The following is a 17,056-nucleotide window of genomic DNA, read 5'->3' as shown; positions in this document are numbered from 1 at the left end:
ATTAAAAGGAATAACCTGTTGAATTCTGTGGAAAGATGATTTAATTGTAGCCATTCTATCAAGCTAGCCCATAGATTTCACTAGTGAAACAGATTTGATTGGGAAATAAAGTAGAATCACTGGCTCAAACAGTAGAGATCTTTTGGAAGGGTTTTGATTGAGAGTAGACATCATTATTGTTCAGAAAAAAATGCTCTTTTGATCAGGGAGTTTAAATAGCGTGATTCCTCTGTGTTTGCATAAACCATAGGAGTATGTTTGTGTCCACAGCTTTAGAAAACAAGATGTCTTGACATTTAGAGGTCTTTGGTCATTTCCCACAGCTGAAGGAAACTGCATCTTTCTTTTAGTGCATTGCATTTTAACAATGTTTCACTGTGAACTTGATTTCAACTAAATGTGACACAGGGATAATGCTTCGCAATAGAGTAGTGGCTGAGCTATTAATACAGTGTCATACATTGGTAGTATTTCCAGCAGTCAAACAAAACATTTCTAACACATCCAATACGTTTCTGAAAAAATATCATGGAGCAGCTATTGCCATACGTTTAGGATTGTATGATAACCCCGGTTCCCAACCATCATTCAGGACCCTGGACACTCTCTTTCCCACCCATACCACCTATGTCTCCCAAGAGTCAGCTATCAAAGGCAAATGCCAGCGCCACTTCCTCCTGGCCCTCAGCCTTCTTCAGATTCATCAGCCAGCGGTCATCCGGTCATCTCTCCCAGAACTGAGGCTCCCTAGCCTTGTAGATGTAACTTTCTTAAATAACGTGTTACTTTCTAACCACTTCCATTACTGTGATTTATGTACGTGTCTCATCGGCAGCCACTAAGCTACTTGGGAACCCAACAGGCTTTCCGCGGGCGAAGGAATAAATGGGTGAACCAGTGCATGAAATGCAGTCTGTAACTCCATGTTTAGAGACGCTGTCATCTATAAAAGAAAATAAAAACAACTCTCTCCACACAGGCCATAACCTCATGGAAATACAACGGAAACAGCTAGTCTTAATATACAGGAATACAAGTTTTCACTTCTTATTGCTGAAAAATAAGGCTGCAAATAGAACAGGGCTGGCTGAAAGAGTAGCAGCCTAGTAGGGTTAATCCCGTTCACATTAAACATACCAGTTCATTCATTTAACCCACATTAAATATCATTCCTGTGTCCTGCAGTGGTGAGATAACAATGGGATGCAAAGGAAGGAAGCAGTATGAAAATCCTATGAAGGTTGTCCAGACTAGCAGTGAACAGGAATCTTTTCCTCCTAGGTTGTCCAGACCAGCAGCGAACAGGAATCCTTTCCTCCTAGGTTGTCCAGAGCAGCAGTGAACAGGAATCCTTTCCTCCTAGGTTGTCCAGACCAGCAGTGAACAGGAATCCTTTCCTCCTAGGTTGTCCAGACCAGCAGTGAACAGGAATCCTTTCCTCCTAGACTCCAGGCAACCAAAGGTCTAAGAAATGGTCCCTGCCCCAAGGTGCTTAGAATTTAATAGGATCCCAGATATGCACATAATATTTTTGAAGTATAAAGTTTCATAGGCTACATGCCACCACTGGGAGGGATAACAGACTACCTTTTCTCCATCTCTTTGCCTCAGGCATGGTGTGACTCGGCATTACTCAACTCCTTGCAGTCTGCAGAACAAGCCATTTGCTGCTTCTCCTCATGGCCAGCACTACTAAAGAGGATGAGTGGTTGGGAGGACGGAAAGAGCTACAAGGAGAACAAGAGACTGAGCACACACTGTGCCTAACTCCTTCCCAGCCTTGCTTCCTTTGGAAACATTTCTTGGGCCCCCTCAGCTGAGTGAGGCCCTCCTTGCTGCGTGCACTACTAGCATCTTGTACAAACAAATGTTGATGCCCTATTAAACCGCATGGGGCTCCCTAGGCTTCTCACCACCACCCACCCACCCAATTAACCACCAGCTAATCTTCCTTCAGGGCAGAGACTATATTTTGCATTTATTTTTGCCTCTGTCCCAGTGCCAGATACACAGCTCAATCAACATTGCTAAACCAATTAATAGATGAAAGCATTCCATATATTATCCTTTCATATCTTTGGAGGTAAACTCTGATTTCCAGAGTCCCTGGGAATCTCTGAAACATCCACACGAGAGAATAAATAATGAAAGAGCGTGAAAGCACTTTATCGCTTTAAGCCAGCAAAATTTGATGGTCACGTGCTTTTCTATGTCTTGTGCATCTTCCTGTCTTATTCAGGTGCCCCCCACTGTCTGGGACACCACACTTCACTTCTTTGCACGGTCACTTCTACTCATCCTTTCCTGTGGTACGTTCAACTCACACCCACTGCAGATTCAGGTAGGTGTATTAACCCTTAGCATTGATATGCCATTTTAGGCATCTCATCTAAGTCTTTGTGAAACAGGCCACATTTTATTATAATTAGATACGTATGTCTTGCATTTGCAGAGCGTACACTGTATAAGTAACTTGGGCTCAGTAGCTGGGTCTTATGTAAGATCCTCAAGGACTAGCGTGATGCCTGATCCACCACAGTGGTGACTTAGCTGATGCTGCATCAAGAATGAAGTATCAGCTCAAAATGCTATTGCAGGTTGAGGTAGGAAGAATAATGGCCTCTCAAAGATGTCCACATCCTCATCCCCCAGAAACTGTTACCTTCCATGGCAAAAGGGCCTTTGCAGATGTGATTAAGTTAAGGGTCTTGAATTGGGAAAATTGGGATTATCCGAGTGAGTCCAATATAATCACAATGGTTCTTAAAATCCAAGGCAAGAGAGTCAGAGTAAGTGAAGGAGATGGGATTATGGAAGCAAAGGTCAGAGAGAGAGGGAGGTTTGATGACACTGCATTGTTGGCTTTAAAGATGAAAGAAGGGCAGCATAGCAGTTAAGTTTGTGCACTCCACTTTTGCGGCCCGGGGTTTGCCAGTTCAGATCCCGGGCACAGACCGATGCCCCACTCATCAAGCCATGCTGAGGTGGCATCCCACATAGAGCAACTAGAAGGATGTACAACTATGACATACAAGTATCTACTGGGGCCTTGGGGAGAACAAAGGGAAAAAGGAGGAAGATTGGCAACATACCTTAGCTCAGGACCAATCTTCCTCAAAAAAAAAAAAAAAGTAAAGATGGAAGAAGAGGTCATGAGCCAAGGAATGTGGGTGGTTTCTAGAAGCTGGAAAAGGCAAGGAAACAGATTTTCTCCCAGAACCTCCAGAAGGAATGCAGTCCAGCTGTCACCTTGATTTTAGACCAGTAGACCCATTTCAGATTTCTGACCTCCAGAACTGTAAGTTCATAAATTGGTGCTGCTTTAAGCCAGGAAGTTTGTGTTAATTTGTTACAGCAGCAATAGAAAACTAACACACAGGTGAGAGAGGGGTTCTTGTTTTAATCAGCTATACAATATGGGGCTGTATTTACCTTTGGGTGAAAACACCCTCATTCTAATGTCTTGACCTAGAATGTGTGCTTTGAATTTCTGTGGGGACCATACGAGAAATGGCCACTGTGGCCATCTGACTGTTCAGTGCCTGTGGCACAATGAAGCTCTGTATATTACAAGAGGCAGAGGGACAATGCCAAAGCTCTAAGATCAAGGAGAAGGTGACCCAGATGAGCCAGGAGGACAGAGCTTATCAACATCAGCATTTCTCACCTTTGTAGATTCCGTTGCTCCCTCCATGGACTTCTCCTTTGGTGGTCACTTCCTCCACATGTGCTCCTTGGTCCGATGAGAAGTAGATGAGGGTGTTATTAGCCAGTCTCAACTCATCTAGAACATTCAAGATCTGCCCTGAAGGAGAGAAAATACTCAATTTTAAAACAGTTCAATCTTTACAAAAGAAAGGGAGATTATTTGCTCTCATCAACTTGTCCGTTAATTTCTCAAGGTGGGAAGGAGATGCTCTGGTACACTGGAGCTCTCCCATGCTGATCCCAACAGGAGATGCAACGTAATCAGGAGGACTAACTGTGGCAGGGTTCTTGGCGAAGACAAGAAGATTCAGTCACTGAATTAAGTGTCACCTATAAGCATCACTTGAAACTCTAGGCATCATGGAGTGATTCTGTAGAGAGATCTGCTAAACTACTCTAGAAGCATCAGGCTCATGGATTATGAGCCACTTGGAGGAAGGTGTCAAAAGAGAGAAGCCAAATTGTTGCAGTCACCAGCTGGCCATAGTCTTAAGGTTATGAAGTCGACTATTTTTACTTCTTGAATGGAAAAAAAACAAACCATCAATGTTCCTCTTCCATGAACAAATATGTCTACAAATATTTTATGATGAACGTCCTCTTTTAACACTTACAGTAGATACCCAAGTCTAAAACTGTCCATCTTGAGTATCAATAGTCCTCATACTTTCCTTTTCTTGTCCTCACCTTCCTTCCCCAAAACTATCATTGATTACTACCCCCAAAAAACAACACTTCAAAATAATAACAATATCAACATAAGAATAACCGCTACCATCTGCTGAGCCCCCTCTATGTGCAAAGGACTTTATCACACGTTCTCTTGTTTACACTACACTAAAACCTATGGGTAAATAGCACTGGCTCCATTTTACAGATGGGAGCAACAATGGTCTGAAAAGATCAGCAACCAACTCAAGGCCACATAGCAAGTGGGAGAGCCAGAAAGTAAGAGTTAAATTTGATTCCAAAACCCAGACTCTCAAACCCTGTGTAGTTAAGTGGACAGGCTCAATGAGAATCAGAGCAGTAAAAAAAGACGTTAAGGGAAAAAAAATTAGAGACACCTACTGAAATACCCACGGATGAAACAATACGATGGCTGCTGTCTTCTTCAAATTAATACATGAAAAACGGAAGTGTGTGTGGGGTAGAGATTAAACAAGGTTAGGCATGAGTTCGTAACCATTAAAGGTGGATCAAAGGCATATGGGAGTTTACTGTACTTTTCTGTCTATTTCTGCTTATGCTTAAAATTTTCCATGAGAAAAAAAAATAGAAGCTAGTGGAAGATTGGAGAAATGGCTGAAACACGGACTCTGATTAGGAAGCTATCACCAGTTCTCAAATCAGAAGAAAATGATAGTCAAACCAGAGGTATACAATTTATAATTTCCACAGAGATCTATGTACTCGAAATACTGCTAGTTTAATTTACTAAGTTAATGCACGCAGTTATACTTGAGAGTATTAACAGGTGTGACTCCATGTTTTGATGTTTCATTGCTAAGAGATTTTAGGCCTCACCTTTCCCTCTTCCACATGTGCCCCCCAAGCTGATAAGACAGCCTGGGTGCTCTCTCCTCCAGTGCCTATGGGAGATTCAAACTAGGCAAGCTCCTGCCGGCATGCAGGAATCCTCATCCAAATCCCCAACTCCTACCTACCATGAAAGCTGAATCAGTCTCCTTGCCCATCTCTCTTAAGCTTCTTCCACACCAGCTTAGAAGCTACCCTGTTCTCCCCAGCGAGCCTCATTATGTGGCCAACAAACCTTTTCACATCCTCTGGCTGTGGGTGTGGCATCATTAGTCTCGACATGGGAACTGAATTTTGCATCAACTGGAATTCTACAAGGATGCCAGGTATCACTTGCAGCAGAAATAACAACCGAATATGGATACATGCTCTCCAGCAGGTAGGTCACGCCCCAGTGGAGACAGGCCCTCTGCCCTGCAGGTGCACCCTCACCGACTTGGCCCAGAAAAGGGAGAGAAGGACTGCAGAGTCAACTCTCCACAGAGGTGGCAGAGATGATTTCTGATGCAAAAGCAAGACACAAGTCGTTTGTTACAAGACATATTTTTGCTATTTGATTGCAAATGCCACAGGCTAGAGTACGTTCAATCTTTCTCAATTTTTTAACTCAAATAATAAACATTCCTAGAAGCCACATTATATACATGAATGTCATACTCAGAACCAAGGAATAAGATGCACGAGGGCCATTTCAGCAGTTTGTCTCCTATGATAAATCATTATCAGGCAGACATTTATTATGGTGTTATTGGTCCAGCTAGGCAAACCACCTGTGCACTTGGGCTTGGGGTTATTCGGCTCTGACACTCATTTAAGACTTATCCCTTTGAAAATGGTAAGTAGTTTAATGAGTAGACTTAGGAAGAAGTGATAAGGTGATATAACCCCCGCTTATACTATGAAGGAAAAATGCCCCTTTTGGCTCATATGACAATTTCTAAATAAAATAATACAGACTGGGCAGAGAGTAGAGTATTGAGAGTTTTACTTCTTTGTGTTGTAATTAGTATTTTGCAAAAGCACACGCGACTATGCACCTCCATTTCAAATGAAATTCACCTTTCATATATTTAGAAGTATCCTAGCATGAAGAAAATAATAATAATCCTGTGAAGAAGTGCCTTTTGAAAAAATGTGGTTTCCACGATAACTTCTATGGACACAAAAAACCTGCACACGGATGTTTACAGCAGCTTTATTCATCATTGCCCAAACCTTGGAAGCAACTGAGATGTCCCTCAGTAGGTGAATGGATAAATAAACTGTGGTACATCCAGACAATGGAATATTATTCAGCACTAAAAAGAAACGAGCTATCAAGCCATGGAAAGACATTGAGGAAATTTAAATGCATATTACTAAGTGCAAGAAGCCAATCTGAAAAGGCTACCTGCTGCACGATTCCAACTCTATGACATTTTGGAAAAGGCAAAACTATGGAGACCGTAAAAGAATCAGTAGTTGCCACAGGCTTGGAGGGAGGCAGAGATGAATAGGCAGAGCGCAGAGGATTTTTAGGACAGGGTAAGTATTGTGTATGACACTGTAATGGTGGATACATGTCACTATAAATTTGTCCAAACCCATAGAATGTACAATTCAAATAGCGAGCCCTCAGGCAAACTATGGATTTTTGTTGGTAATAACGTATCCATATTGGCTCATTAATTGCAACAAATGTACCACATTAATACAAAATACCACAGGGGAAATTGTGTGCAGAAGAAAGGAAATATATGAAAACCCTCTGTACTTTCTACTTTTACTTTCTGTAAACCTAAAACTGCTAAAAAAATAATAGTCTACTAATTTGTAAGACATGCCTTTCAAATACAATGCTGACCCCTAGACTTCCTCATCCGTGCATTCAATAATGTGTTTACGAAGCACCAACTGAACACGAGCTTCGCGCTAAAGGCTGGGGCACGGCAGAGTATCAGGCCACGCCTTCTCCTAAAGCCTCCTGATGACTCGTTTCCTCTGTTCAAGCCGGTTACATCTATTTACAGTTTCCCCTCCAGGTTACTCTCCTCTCCAGATAAACCTGCAGCTGCGCTGATCATAGAGATTCCTGCTATTAAAATATATATTGCATCCTTTTCCATCTTAACACTCCTCCCTTGATAGTTCCTCCAAATTCCAATATTTCAGATGACCCTGATAAGAAATTTACTTTCTCTCCACCAATTTTTCTTATTCATTGCCTCAAGGGATAACTTTACTTATCATTTCATCAAAAGCACCATATAGGACTGGGTTGGGATTAATACAAGAGAATCTAGCTGAGGCTACCGTGCATGTACAAATGGTGGAGATTTTGGCTCAACCTGTGGAAAAACTGTCAGATTTATGATTTCCTTTTAGTTCTTTTTTTCCCAAAAGACACACTCTAGATCCCACACAGTTTAGGTTTTATGCCAGAATCTCATTTGTAAAGCCCAAAGCCCATTAACCATTTAATTTTTCATAAGATTGATCCTATAAAGGTCTAACATATTTCTCTCCTAAAAATTCTGAAGAAAACCTCCTGTGGAAACAAATGCTGTCGTGTTATTCTTGCTTTCAGAGCAATACATTGCAAGTCAGAGGTCTGCAAATATTATTCTTCAGTAAGGTTCTCAAGGTATAATGATACCAATTTATATAGGAGGAGAGTTTTGAATTACCGATGGTGGGCTGCAGGATAGCTTATAAATGAAATGTTCTATTTCCAAAGCTTTCTCACGTTGTTCCCTGAATGAAACAAATACAGGGAATAAGCCATTTCAAGAGCATTTTGTTATTTCACTGGAGACAACAAGAGCGAGCTTACCAAAAAATGAGGACTTCCTACCAGACTGTTGTAATTCCAAAGGAGAAAACTTCGAAATGTGAAAATCTGACTCCTTCCTCCTTCAGGTGTGAATGTGGGTTGCAGAGGAAGCCTAAATTCTAGAGAGCTCATTCATTCCATTTATTCCCCCCACAAACAAGTGTTAATCCAATATTTAGAGTCAGGGCGGGGATATGCTATGCAGGAGAGAGAAGGGTTTCAATGCACAGGCAGAATTTTAGGTCTTGCATGAGAGAGGGGCTATTGCATTGAACTAAGCGCTCAAGCTCTGGCTTCTGGGTCCTGAGAGAAGCAGACCTGGTTTGAATCCTGGGTCCCCGGCTTGCTCAGTGGGGTTCTTTGCCTCTGCATCAGGGATGATAAGGTATAATAGTAGAGGGTTGCCATGAGGAATGAAGGAAAATTGCATCCAAAACACTTAGCCCAGGACTGTCACACTACGAGTGTTCATTGCACCTTAGCTCTTAAATGGAGTTAAAAAATGGGCTTGCATTATTGAAGCCTTGCTATTTCTGCTGATTTGGCTTTCCCTTTTCTTCTACAAGGTAGGTTGACTCAGACAAAATATTGGAGCAAAATGCCGTGAAGTAACTCTTTGCCCTTTTGGAAGCATTGGGCTCATTAAGGAAAAAAATATCTCCTTAAGCAGCCACCCACCATGCATAATTAAGAAAGAATTTCCACCTACTCAATGTAACTCTAAAAAACACAGGAAACCCTAAAAAGTTCCCCTAAAACTATGTAGGTTCTTTATCTGATCAACAGGTTAATGGTGGGACTCAAATATTCCCTCTGAGGCTAAAATTTTAAGACAAAGGAGAGGATCTAATTGCAGGACCTGGTGGTGGCCATGACTCTCCATGAGGCACGTGAAATGCTTGGTGTCATTTTGGGAAGCTAGTTAACCTATGTTCTGATGCTGTCCTGAATTATTAAATGGCACAGAGAAATTCTGTTGTCATTGGCCCTAGAAAGGCAATTCTTTGTTAGCTTATGTAGGCTTAGAAGCATTACCAACATCCCATACATCAGGGCATATTTGTCAGCATACAAATAGATTTATTGTCTCCAGGGGGAAGCAATGTCCATTTAATGCAGGTAAACTTGATCTAGTACTCCTTCCCAAAATAAATGGTCGAGATTTTCAAAACGTTAAGTCCTGATCTTCTCCATAACATGGAGCTCATGGGATCCCACAGATGGGACATTTACAAGCATACAAGTTATCTATAGTATAAAATCAAGTTCAAAAGCCTACATATAAAAGAAAAAAAATAGTATATGACCAAAAATGGAAGTCCTAATATCGGATTATTTATCTGCATTCCATAAGGTGGTCAAGAAACAAAAATGACAGGCTGGCTTTCGGGGAGTGCGAGGGGGGAGAGTTGGTGTTGTTTGCTATGGCTTTTCATTTGTTTCTTGATTTGAGGGTATTTTTAGAGAGAAGCAGACAAAATATTGCAATAGTTAAATAGAAGATGTGGTGTTCTCCTTATTATCCTGGGATCCAATGCAACTGTTGCATGAAATGTAGTCTGGAACTCAACTACTTAGACGCCACCTGGAAATCCAGGTCTAAGGAGGCATTGAAAATGAAACTCTTGCAAGACGGTTTCAGGAACTAAGAAACTGGGAGCCAGAGCATGAATTCTACCACATCCATAGGGTATTTCCACATCCTCAGTGATGAGAGAAGGGTGGCTCCCATCTCCACCAATGAATGAGCAAGAGAAAAGGGGCTCAAACTTTATCACAAGCAATTTATGTAGCATGCAACATGCCTGCCACAAGCAGATGATGGAGCAGCCATGGAACCATCCTCTTTGAAGGCCTTTAAGAAAAGGATAAACCCTTCCCCGACAGCCGTGGGTGAATTACACATCAACGTACCCAGTGCCAGATCTCGTGTGTTTTCTCTTCAACCAGATTCACCATGTCCATTAACTTTGGGATCATCCCTTTAATATTTCACTCACTTCCACATCTCCTAAGTTACACAAATATTTCACTCCAAACATGTTTAAAAGATCTCTCTAATCATTTTCCAAATAGCTATGGAAACGTAAATAAATGTGATATTAAGGAATTGATTCAGCTACTTTATGCATTAATTTATGCATTTCTTTTGTTGTTGTTCTTCTGGCTGACCCAAACTAATAATCAAGACCTTGTGTTTAGAACATAAGTTCCCTAGGGTGTTCATATTATATATCAGTGTTCCTCAAATTTTAGTGTGCTTGTTTATCCACTGGAGACCATGCTAAAACAAAGATTCTGATTCAGTAAATCTGGAGGAGTCAGGTCTGAGAACTTGAATTTCTGAAAAGCTCTTAAATGGTGTTTGTCCGAGGACCATACTTTTAGAACACAGGTTATGTGTGACTAAATGTTTAATAAATGTTGACATATAATAAAAGGAGATGGTTGGCATTTTACAGATTTCAAGAACTACACTGATAATGAGATTTAACTACAGACAATTGAACACATAACTTTTATACACAGTAAATAAACGTAATAAAAGGATAATTAGGATCATTAGGGTAGCTAAGAAACGGAAAACTGTAAGACTGAAATGCCGCCTTTCTACTAATGTCCCTTTCTTCCCTTTGCTGGCGTTTCCCTCTTTGGTGAGTTCCTGTCTGCGCTCATATTGTTTGCAGGACATTCATCCTTATTTTGTGTGGTACCTGGTTGTTGTGATAATGTTGTGATTTCCTCCATTAAACCCATCTCTGCCCTAATCACAGTGGTAACATGTGATTTATCCCCCTGCTCCCGCATCAGCTCTCACCATCTGGGCTGCTTTCAAGGCTCTACTCAGCCATCTTCCTGGATTAACAATAACTTGTGTTTTTTCCAGTGTGCTGCATTTGCTGCAAATAATTTGCATAACTCCAGCTAGTTCTCATTCTCTTGGAGCACGCCAGTGTTCTCCTGCATCGATGAGGCCAAGGCACACAGAAGAACAGGGTCATTGTGTCTGATCAATGGCATTACACCTGTGTGTCTGGGAGAAAACGCAAAGTCGGCGTGCCTGCAAGTTGGAGGAAGCCACTCTGGGTCAGTGCCTGTGGTCACCGCTTCCCTGGAATCACACCATTACAATGGGCTGGCAGACCCAAACGGCAGGCCGTCAGACTGGCAGGAAATATTTTGAAAGGGCAGCGCTCAGAGTGAACACACAGTCTTCCCACTCTTGAGCCAGCTAGACCACTCTATTTCCTGGACTCTATTGTCTTGCAGACAATAAGGCTTGGGGATTCTGGTGCAGCCGTTTGCTCTTTGGAATGGCCACTGGCTGGACTTGCCCTGGGAGGTTATCCAGGCTTTGTCATGGAGTACCAAGCTGCCCAGTCCCCCAAGGGACCATAGCCATGATGGAAGCCAACGCAAAGCTCTGGAAACAGATCAGCCAGTACTTCTCCAGCAACATCTGATGCCAGAGACATCAGATAGCCACAAACTTCCTGTCTGAGCTGGGCTGTGAGTACAGAATATCCAGAGACAAGCAACAACTATCAAGGAAACTAATCCCTTCAGAATTTTCTTTATTTGTGATGCTCTACCATACCGTCCATACTAATTTTTATTTTAGGGCTCGATTTTTTTTTGCATTGGATTTTACCATCTATAAGTCTGAAGATACAAAATTGAAAATTATGCTTCCCTTCGCTGACACCCTGCACGTTAATCACAGATTCAAGCACTCCTCACCACTCAGATTAAAACCTGGACATGTTGCCTGACACCCCACCAGGCTCCTCTCCTAGGTTTTGCTCCTAATCAATGTGACCTGCAGTTTGCCTATTTGCAGCTCCCCTGCAATGTCCTCCTGACTCCAGGGGGATGTGCTGATTTTTGCGGAGAGCGGATGGGCAGGTGGATGATTCTGGAGAGTCCACAGGGACATCTCAAATATAAGGGGACATAGTAGCAATAACATAAAAAAACACAGATGGTGCAAATACGTGTTGACTTTTCCATCATAGACTTTATTCTCATCCATGATTTTTCTACTCAATGTAATGTGGGGGGGGCCAATGTAGATTTTAAGCAAAGATGCTTTACACATCCGAGAAAGACAGAATAATAATAATGATGATGATAGCAGCTAGCATTTGTTGAGCCCTCCTTGCATGCCAGGCAGCGTGCTATTCTAAATATATGACTTCATCTGATTCCTTCAACTAACTCAAGCAGGTGGAATAAATCCATGAAGGGGGACTATTGCATTCGACTTTTTGATGAGTCTTAATTGCGTCATGACTTAAAAGCAACAGGTATTCAAATCTATTCCAGACCTCTAAATTTGACCTCACCTTTCAAATATAGACATTGGTAGTCAGTGGAATATTATTTGAACATTGCTTTAACACAGTCTCCCGAATCCTAACATATCTTTTCTTTCTGTGCCTTGAAATATTTAACTAGCAAATTAAATTTGCTAATTGGAAGGGGCTGAAGGTGGAGGAAGTAAGTAGTATCTAATACTTCCCTATGATAGCCACATCTATACCCTATAGCATACGAGGCAAACTGAAGAACACAGGACTTGATGGAATCCTAGGACACAGGAGTTGGAAGAAAACCATTGGAAGTCATTGATCCGAACAGGTTTGTCTCAGAGACGATCTGCAGTTGGAGAGGAGCAGACAGGTCTAACGTCTCAATTAACTCAATGGTCCAGAAATCTTTTCATGCTACTGAGAAGTGGGGTAACATAGTGGTTGCTGGGCAATCTCACACAAGTTACTTAACCTCTCGAAACTTCACATTCTCACCTGGAAACTAGAGATGACGATTAAAATGTCTTGTAGTGTAGTGGTGGGGAGTAAACTAAACAATCCACATAAAATGTTTCGATAAGTAACTAGAATATACCAAATGCTTTTACATTTTAGCTATTGTTAGTCAATAATGTTTATTATTATTGCTGTGGTTGTTGTTGCTATTATTCATATTATTAAAATGCTACCACATATTTTATTAATCCTGTTGGAATTAATTGGGCAACTTGATTCCTTGATAATTTATGATGTTATCTTCTTTATGGAAATGTTTTATAAAACAGTGTTAAAAACTTTTCATTTTAATTTGAGATATACATTCAAGGTAAAATAATATACGTCTCAGGGCCCAGAACATGAAATTAAGCTTCAGGCTTTGTAAAAATGGTAACATTGTTACAGAGTTTATGAAACCCAGACATTAATGATTTATAAGCTAAATTAATTTAGAGAACCAAAATCAATATTCTACACAATGATTTTCCAACTAAATATTATGGCTGAAAGTTTGTTTGGCTTGCCAGCTCTGCCTTGGTCCTGCCTGGTGCCCCCTCCCAATCCTTCTAACTGTCCTAGTATTCAGTGTTTTTATCTCTAGGCTAAGGTTGCAAAAACCTCATTCTGCAGAAAATTTACTGTTTTGTGTCAAATGCAGATTTACTGGAAACTCATGCAGAAAGTGAAGAGGAAGAAAAACATACACAGTGTATATTTCCTTTATTCTTGCTGCCCCGTTATCACTGGATTTTCTGATACCCTGACTTACATTAAGCTTTCCAGATACGCATACCTGAAGCACACATACCAGATCAAGAATAGGTTAATGGAGCAAAAACGCATTTTTGAAGATAAGGATTAATCTGCAAGAATAAAGCATTTAAAATTAATGCAGTGCGAACAGAGCCCAGGACTGACTACAGCACGTATGTGGTGTGTTGAATTGGTGGGCAAATGAGTCAGACAGAGGTCATGGGGAAATAGAGTGGAAAAGAACTTCAATACCACCACCCATACAAGACACGCAAAGAGGGACAATTCAACAGTTCTAATTTTTACGTCCCCTGTGGCCATAACTTGCCTTTGTCTTAACCACACATTAAGCTCTGTTAGGAATTAGGCTCTGTTAGGAATTCCATTCCTCTACTCTTCAAGAAGTACCAAGTAAAGAAGCCGATAAACATGTTTGAGGGGCTCACGTTCTGTGGGCATGAGTGGGTCAACTATCAGACACCAGGAGGCTGCCCAAATGTACGGATCTCTGATCCCGCGGTGTAGACAGCAACAGAGAGCCAATGAGATTTGTAGAGTTGACTTCCAGTGTTGAGGCAGTCGTAGATCTGGAAGTCATTCTTCTCCCTCCTGAAACAGAGGCAACCCTACAACCTCTGTCACGGTTGCTTTAAGAGCAGAAGGAGAAACTGATGTAAAATAGCAGGCAACTGGTATTTTAGACAATGTGTATGGGAAGAGATGACCCTGCCCAATGACCTCCATTTCCAATACCACCTAGACCTGTTCAGCAGTAAAGTCAGAGCAGTCAGTTCTTCGAATTAAGAAAGGCTTCAAGTGGGACTTTGGAGTAATTGCAAGCAGAACTTTCTTCCATGAGAATAAAGACCCTACGCCAGGAAATGGCCATTCTGAGGATGGTCACCATGGCGTATGGCATGAAATGCAGAACAAGATCACGAAAAAGAAAGCTATGGAGAAAAGCAAGCAGAGACCATCTGCAGAGCCACAGGTAGTTAAGGTATTTCTTAGCTTTTGGTGAGACAGGGTGGGAGAAAATACGTAGTATATTACTTGTAGTTTGGTGTCTGCATGTTCACGCAAATCCACATACAGATGGATGTGTATTCTACAGTGTGGATTCTGTCAGTACCCACTAATGTTTGTGTTTGTCATAAGCCTACTTATACTGTTCTGGTCAAAGATTCCTTTTCTTTCACCCAAACCAAGTGTACTGTCACCCTCGCTGGCCAATGGCATCTGAGCAAGACTCGCTCCTGTCTGGAACAGATGTGTTTTGTACAGAAGCATCCCCCATGCTGGGATGCCCACTTCGAAAGTTCTGTGAGGAGACAATGACAAAGAATTACTAACATGGACACAGCTACCCTATCTGCGAATATGGCGATTCCTTCTGTTTCAAAATAAATTAGAATGTCCTTTCTCTTCTCTTCTTCCCCTTTGCTTAATTGCAAGCAGCACTAAACAAAACCGAAATGTCAAGTTGTGTACACAAAGCAAAATGGTTTTTCACACAGTCGGTACTCAAAGCTTCAAAGATTGTCAAAGAAGCTTATTTTCTGTAGGTTTTCTTCTTCCAAAAGTATGGTATATTTACTTGCTAAAAATCAGATGCATAAATGCCTTCATGAGACGGTTGTTAACTGATGAAATTTGGCAGGCGAGAAATAGCAATGTCGACAACAGTATTTGACAGGCAATTCTACCTTCAAATGATTAAAGTTAAAAGACTGAAAATGCTGTAATTTTGTCATTTTTGTTCTCTTCTGGCTATTGCTTTACCTCCGAATGAAAAAATATTATGACAACAGTGTTCTTTCTCTAACAATTTCCTATAAACTGGGGATGTGAACATGTGCAGAAGTCATATTTTGCCATGGCTGACTAAAAGGAGATTATGTAGATGAACGTCACTGAGGATTTGTTTTAAAATTTAAGTAATAAAGCTCAGAGGCCACCTTCCTCTAAATTAGAGCCAATGGGTGCGCCTGCTGTGACTGACCTTAAATGAATGAAATTTTGTGTTAAGTATAGCAAGCACCCAGTTAACTCTGGAAACAACAGAGGTTTGCTCTGTTTTAATTTTTTGCACCAGTGGTATCTGGGGTACCCAATGGATAAGATCTATGTTGCATTGAGAAGGAGTCATTGATGAAAATATGCTACTTTATAACCTGCCTTCAGTTTTTTCTACTGCCTGGGAGCACATAAAATGACTTACAGAGTCCTGCTGTCAAGACACTTACCTTCTCAAATGCTTATATCCCTAAGTTAACAGAAGAACATTAAGTCATCACTGCCCCCAACCCAGGGCTCTGTCCACCAGGTTGAGAGATACAGTCCAAATGGGTGAGCCCAGAGAACACAGACAGTTAGCTCTGAGCAGACTCTGTGAACGATCTTGAATTGCCACTCCACAAGGCTTCTTGGAAAAGCAGCTCCTTCAGACTGGGCAGAGAGACTGCTCCAAGGATCTCAGATGACAAAGGCTATGGAAAGATCCCATTTATTCCATTTTCTCATGGCTAGATATGGAACCAACAAAAGGTCACAAGACTCTAACACATGAAACTGTGCCCTGGGACATCTATGGCCATTTGCTCCCTTTTTTCCCCAAAAGAGCATAAGAAAGTATACTTAGAGGAGAGATGGTGAAGTCAAGGCACACAATAAGAGAAGGAAGTCAATGGAAGCTGTGTGTGGAGCTACCATAATAATGACGAACATCTGTAGAGTTCTTAATGTATCCCGGGCATTCTTCAAGACATCCCAGCAGGAAAGGCAATGTTATAATCCCATTTTACAGATGAGGAAATAGAGGCCCCAGTGAGAGAGGTAACCTGCCCAGGTTTACCAGCCAGGGTGTGGTGGAGCTATATGGAACCTCAGGTGTCTGGCCCCAAAGTCTATGCCCTTCCTTGGCACTCCTACTGCCATCAGTATGCAGAACCCATATGTCCCACTTAACACCACGTGGGGCATAAGGACATGAACCTGGGTCTGAATTCTGCCTCTGCCACTTGCAAGCTGTGAGAGTCTCCTGGGACAAGCTACTTCCACCCTATGTGTCTCAGTTTAGACATCTGTAAAATGGGTAATATAGTCCCACCCTCAGAGGACTGCATGAGGACTACAACGAATACATAACGCCTGGAGAGTAAGTGGCCACCAAGTGAAGATGTGTATGCTTATTATCAGTAGCATCAATATTATTAGCGATGTAGGAGGTGGTGGTGTGACAACGGGACAAAGTCTCAAGTGGCAGTGAAAACCAGAAGAGCTGGGAGGCAAGGCAAGGCCAGTCCACGACATCAAACCTCTAACTTACACAGCCAAGAACAGTTTAACAGCCTTTTGAGAATAGTCTTATTAAGTGAAAGGGCTCAGCTCATGAATTGCCTGCTTTTGACTAAATCACACAATCATGTGGTAT

The 17,056-nt window shown here is 41.6% G+C and overlaps 1 protein-coding gene across 1 annotated transcript in view; it reads right to left on the bottom strand.

The window, feature by feature from the left end:
- LOC147911623 (steryl-sulfatase-like) overlaps positions 1 to 17,056 on the bottom strand; it is a 106,674-nt gene that overhangs the window by 37,829 nt on the left and 51,789 nt on the right. Inside the window, exon 7 of the mRNA XM_087427917.1 lies at positions 3,668 to 3,805. Within this exon, the coding sequence (XP_087284043.1) occupies positions 3,668 to 3,805 (138 nt within the window). The remainder of the gene's footprint in view (positions 1 to 3,667; positions 3,806 to 17,056) is intronic.

Source organism: Ceratotherium simum, chromosome Y (genome assembly GCF_057802395.1).
Source record: "Ceratotherium simum simum isolate JZ-2026a chromosome Y, ASM5780239v1, whole genome shotgun sequence".
NCBI lineage: Eukaryota > Metazoa > Chordata > Mammalia > Perissodactyla > Rhinocerotidae > Ceratotherium > Ceratotherium simum.
Note: the sequence above shows the minus strand (reverse complement) of the source record. Positions and strands in the feature narration are given on the sequence as shown.